The 5,940-nt window shown below is 34.8% G+C and overlaps 1 protein-coding gene across 1 annotated transcript; it reads right to left on the bottom strand.

The window, feature by feature from the left end:
- Nucleotides 1-906: 906 nt before the first annotated feature.
- On the bottom strand, nt 907-2,829 carry LOC110460404 (serine-aspartate repeat-containing protein F-like). Its single transcript, XM_021513283.1, has one exon. It carries the CDS (start codon nt 2,827-2,829, stop codon nt 907-909), a length of 1,923 nt encoding a protein of 640 aa, XP_021368958.1.
- Nucleotides 2,830-5,940: the final 3,111 nt, after the last annotated feature.

Consider the following 5,940-nt stretch of genomic DNA (forward strand, 5'->3'; position numbering starts at 1 on the left):
AAACATGTATTTGGCAAGTCATTTTGTTTTCTTTATCTCAATTGATAGTTTTTTTAATGAATTGAACGTCTTCGCCAATACAAAACACTAGGGAGTATTGACACGCGCAGCCTTAAGTATTGTTATATTAACTTTTAAGTACATTTGTATAGTTTCAATCCTTTTGGAATTGATCACTGACATACATGTGCTTTGTGTTGTGATCATGGATTACTTTTCTAATGAAAAGAAATGAAAAATATCTGATATAATGTTCGCCATTTGAAAATTTGAGACTTTGACACAGAGTTCACCTTAGTAAAACATGTATTTGGCATGTCATTTCGTTTTCGTTATCTCAATTGATAGTTGGGTTTTTTAATAATTGAACGTCTTTGCAAACACAAAGCACAAGGGATTATTGACATATGAATTGAAATAATACAAGTGAAAGCAACTCGCAAGTCAAAATCAATTCAAAAATTCATTCTGCACAGTTTATGACACGCACAAAAATAATAATATTTATTTGTTTTGTTAAAAACCATCGCGGGATTACTGACACGTAAAATGTTTGCTCGAAGGTTCAATTTGATTTAAACATATTTTTATTTGCATTTAATATACAAAAGGGATTGGGCACAAGTTGTCCAACTTATGTAAAGCCCTTTCCACTTACATTGTATACCAACCAAGGGAATTAACGTCTAGCTGTATGCTTTTCCTGATTAAAAATATGCTTTCGCTGAGAAAAAGTAATTTTATTTTTTGTTATATATTTGATAAAGTAGTTGTCAAGAAAGGTTTGATTAAAAAAGCAAATATTCGAAAATCTAATAAATATATCACTTTAAGACCCCGTAGAATCTGTTTGTTACCATGGAAACACAATTCATCTCTAAAAGTAGCCGGGGAATAATTTCAGTGTTAAACCAACCAAGCATACACGTGCTTAAAGTTAAAACACTCAATAGTCGTTATAGATGTTATTTTCATTGCCGTCATTGTTAATGAAATGATTTTGTTGTTGTTGATGTTGTCGGTATCATTGTTGTTGTCGGTATCATTTGTGTTGTCGGTATCATTGTTGTTGTCGGTATCATTGATGTTGTCGGAATCATTGGCGTTGTCGGTATCATTGGTGTTGTCGGTATCATTGATGTTGTCGGTATCATTGTTGCTGTCGGTATCATTGGTGTGGTCGGTATCATTGTTGTTGTCGGTATCATTGTTGCTGTCGGTCTCATTGTTGTTGTCGGTATCAATGGTGTTGTCGGTATCATTGTTGTTGTCGGTATCATCGTTGTTGTCGGTATCATTGATGCTGTCGGTATCATTGGTGTTGTCGGTATCATTGTTGTTGTCGGTATCATAGATGTTGTCGGTATCATTGGTGTTGTCGGTATCATTGCTGTTGTCGGTATCATTGTTGTTGTCGGTATCATCGTTGTTGTCGGTATCATTGATGCTGTCGGTATCATTGATGCTGTCGGTATCATTTTTGTTGTCGGTATCATTGATGTTGTCGGTATCATTGGGGTTGTCGGTATCATTGATGTTGTCGGTATCATTAGTGTTGTCGGTATCATTGGTGTTGTCGGTATCATTGAAGTTGTCGGTATCATTGGTGTTGTCGGGATCATTGGTGTTGTCGGTATCATTGTTGTTGTCGGGATCATTGGTGTTGTCGGTATCATTGTTGTTGTCGGTATCATAGATGTTGTCGGTATCATTGGTGTTGTCGGTATCATTGATGTTGTCGGTATCATTAGTGTTGTCGGTATCATTGGTGTTGTCGGTATCATTGCTGTTGTCGGTATCATTGTTGTTGTCGGTATCATTGTTTTTATCGGTATCATTGGTGTTGTCGGTATCATTGTTGTTGTCGGTATCATTTGTGTTGTCGGTATCATTGATGTTGTCGGTATCATTGATGTTGTCGGTTTCATTGTTGTTGTCGGTATCATTGTTGTTGTCGGGATCATTGGTGTTGTCGGTATCATTGTTGTTGTCGGTATCATAGATGTTGTCGGTATCATTGGTGTTGTCGGTATCATTGCTGTTGTCGGTATCATTGTTGTTGTCGGTATCATAGATGTTGTCGGTATCATTGGTGTTGTCGGTATCATTGGTGTTGTCGGGATCATTGGTGTTGTCGGTATCATTGGTGTTGTCTGTATCATTGATGTTGTCGGTATCATTGATGTTGTCGGTATCATTGGTGTTGGCGGTATCATTGGTGTTGTCGGTATCATTGGTGTTGTCTGTATCATTGATGTTGTCGGTATCATTGATGTTGTTGGTAACATTGGTGTTGTCGGTATCATTGATGCTGTCGGTATCATTTTTATTTTCGGTATCATTGGTGTTGTCGGTATCATTGTTGTTGTCGGTATCATTGTTTTTATCGGTATCATTGGTGTTGTCGGTATCATTGTTGTTGTCGGTATCATTTGTGTTGTCGGTATCATTGTTGTTGTCGGTATCATAGATGTTGTCGGTATCATTGGTGTTGTCGGTATCATTGAAGTTGTCGGTATCATTGGTGTTGTCGGGATCATTGGTGTTGTCGGTATCATTGTTGTTGTCGGGATCATTGGTGTTGTCGGTATCATTGTTGTTGTCGGTATCATAGATGTTGTCGGTATCATTGGTGTTGTCGGTATCATTGGTGTTGTCTGTATCATTGATGTTGTCGGTATCATTGGTGTTGTTGGTAACATTGGTGTTGTCGGTATCATTGATGCTGTCGGTATCATTGTTGTTGTCGGTATCATTGATGCTGTCGGTATCATTGTTATTTTCGGTATCATTGGTGTTGTCGGTATCATTGTTGTTGTCGTCCTTCATTTTGTCGTCGTTTTATTCACTGTCGTTGTTGTGATGGTTGTATTTGTCGCGGTTCCGTGTTTATTTTCTTTGACGTCATTTTTGCTGTTGTCGTTGATATTATAGTTGTTGCTGTGCACAGGTGTTACAATATTTTATTATTAAAATACTTAAATCAATTATGGTGTTATAATATTGTTTCAGCTTTGAGATATCCTACTGTTTTGCATGTATATGGTTAATTGTAATATTTTTAAAATAGAATGTTTCATACTTCCGGTACGAGTTCATTGATGTCGACGTTACACTCGAGCATTACCCATGCAGGTCGGAGTTTGAGAATCAAAATGAAAACATACTGTAAACTATTTCTAATGAAAACTTCCTTGAGAAGTTTGGCTTTCCTTTGCGCCCTCTTCTAGTTGAAATGGAAGAGGCATTTAATCTACGTCCTTAAGTTACCTTAGTTGTTTACAGGAAGTTAAAAAATATATCTATAGGAAGGTTAACAAAACATCTAAAGGAATTTAAACAATATATCTATAGAAAGTTAAACAAAAATATCTATAGGAAGTTAAACAATATATCTATAGAAAGTTTCTATTCCACTTAAACTTTTTATTAGTCTATCTGACCTAGGCCACGCTAAAACAAAATGTCTATCACATTTACCCCTTAGATATATCTAATAGTCAATAGAAATTGTCGTCAACGTCGTTCTTTTAATGCAAAGAACGCATCCATGTCAAACAATTGGTAAGATTAAGTTTTCTGATGAAGGTGACAGGGTACGGATTAAACACTTACTGGTTGTGATACATTAACCTTTCTACTAGTATTATGTAACACTTGGTGTTTGTACATTCACGAGATACTGAATTTGTAAATATACGATTTACTTGAATATCCTTTGTACGAATAATCCAGAATTTTTTTTATCAGAGTTATAAATTCGAGTTGCGAGATAGGTCAAATTTTGAGAAGCTGAAATCTGCAATGTTTCAGCAAACGGACGCTAAGCATATAAACACAATTCTCTTAGCCTTATATTCATGTACATGCATATAAATCCCTCGACAAAAAACCCTGACTGACATTTACATCAAGGACGTCCTCGGGTTAATATTAAAGAGAAACTGCACATTTGTCAAATTGTAATACGACACAGAGGGGCGGAAAACACTCAAACTTGAAGGTCGACCATTACGTAAATCTAAAACCAAACGACCTTGACTTCGTGATTATTTGTCTCGTGCATTAAGGTCATATTAAAGAAAATGTTAAGACATGCAAGTAGTTAAATGAGGTTTCTGAAACGGCAGGTTCGGGGGTTTATAGCGGTACGTAAAAGGTTTGGGATTAAACCTTTTTATCGTCTCTTGTAGATTTGTGATCAGTAAGGGAACTATGTTGCATGCTCTTAGCCACCGGATATGTATACGCCACTTCACTTCCGGTTTGACTAAGGCCACGCTAAAACAAAATGTCTATCATATTTACTTCTTAGATGCATTTAGTACTCTATAGAAATTGTCGTCAACGTCGTTCTTTTATGCAAAGATCGCATCCACGTCAAACATCTGGTAAGATTAAGTTTTCTGATAAAGGTGACAGGGTACGGATTAAACACTTACTGGTTGTGATACATTAACCTTTCTACTGGTATAATGTAAGACTTGGGCCCGTGTTCATGAAACCGTTCTCATGCTCAAGCATGGATTTTGTGCTCAAGTCTAATTTCTTGATCCGAATATAAATTATTTAAAAATTCTTATTTTGTCAATAATTTGGGAAACATTTGAAGAGACTTAAAGACAAATACTGTTTTCAATGTATACAATCGAATTTTTGATCATTTGACATGATTTGAGCAAGTTACAATAACGCTGCATTGGGCACAGAATCCATTCTTGAGCATGAAAAAGGTGACATGAATAAGGGCCTTGGTGTTTGTAAATTTCTCTTTTTTTTAATGTGGTTATTCAAGAGATACAGAATTCGTAAAAATTGATTTACTTGTATATCCTTTGTACGAATAATCCAGAATTAAATATTATTTTATCAGAGATAAAAAAAATTCCCCCCTTTTATATACATCGCAACAATATCTTTTTTTTTATTATCATATTTTATTTTTGATTGTTCACATGTTAGTATACAGTGGAGTACATGACAATTATTACATTGTATTTCATATCGTCTCGCATACTAATGAATTCTATATCTTCTTTTTCATTTTGTTTCTTTTTCCTGTACAATAACAACTGCTTGCGTTCTTATTTTTAGGTAGTAAATAATTCTAGATATGATTAACATCAATATTAAGAATGAGCAAAATATGAATTTAAATTCAATTAATCAATGTTCAATGCTGTGCTGATAATGGACCACTTCGCTACTACTTGGTCGGCTTTTGCACGGGGATATGACAGGATACATTGATTTTCAATTAGCTTATAGTATGATATTGCAGAACGGACCCCGCCAATAGTTGGCATTGTATGTTTGTTTCTGCATGAGTAAATATATTTCTTTATGATGATGATACACATATTCACACTTTCATTTTCAGGAGTGTCATCTATTCCGAATATAAAGGAAATATTTGACCATGGAAAATCAATATTACAATTAGTTACAAATTGTTGTCTTAAAAATGACCATAACGCACGTGTATGAGGACAATCCCAAAATAAATGCGTCAGCGTTTCTCTATTTACCGTACAAATATTACAAATTTCTGTTTCTGTAATGTTCATTTTCATTAGTCTAGAGTTTGTATAGAGTATTCCATGTAGCAATTTAAATTGAAAAGTTTGTAGTGTTGTGTCATCTGTTATATTGAAGGGTAGTTTGAAGTACATCTTCCAACTGTCATTTGTTATATCTAATCCCATTTTCCTTTGCCATTTTTGCATAGATGAAATAGGGAGATCTAGATATTGATTGACCAATACTGCATAAAAATCTCTAGTTATCTTTTCTTTCCCTTTTAGTATTTGTACATATTTGTTTTCTGGTACATCAATATTTTTCTTGTATGTTTTAATCACATTTTTCCATGAATTTGGGATAGATGCTAGTAAGCCATAGTACTCAACGAAGTTAATTTGGATATCATATTGAAGTTTA

The sequence above is a fragment of the Mizuhopecten yessoensis genome, unplaced genomic scaffold (genome assembly GCF_002113885.1).
Source record: "Mizuhopecten yessoensis strain PY_sf001 unplaced genomic scaffold, ASM211388v2 scaffold1375, whole genome shotgun sequence".
NCBI classification, from domain to species: Eukaryota; Metazoa; Mollusca; class Bivalvia; order Pectinida; family Pectinidae; genus Mizuhopecten; species Mizuhopecten yessoensis.

Bases quoted from the DNA above. Each gene is read 5' to 3' on its own strand.
- LOC110460404 (XM_021513283.1), bottom strand. From the start codon at position 2,829: ATGAAGGACGACAACAACAATGATACCGACAACACCAATGATACCGAA.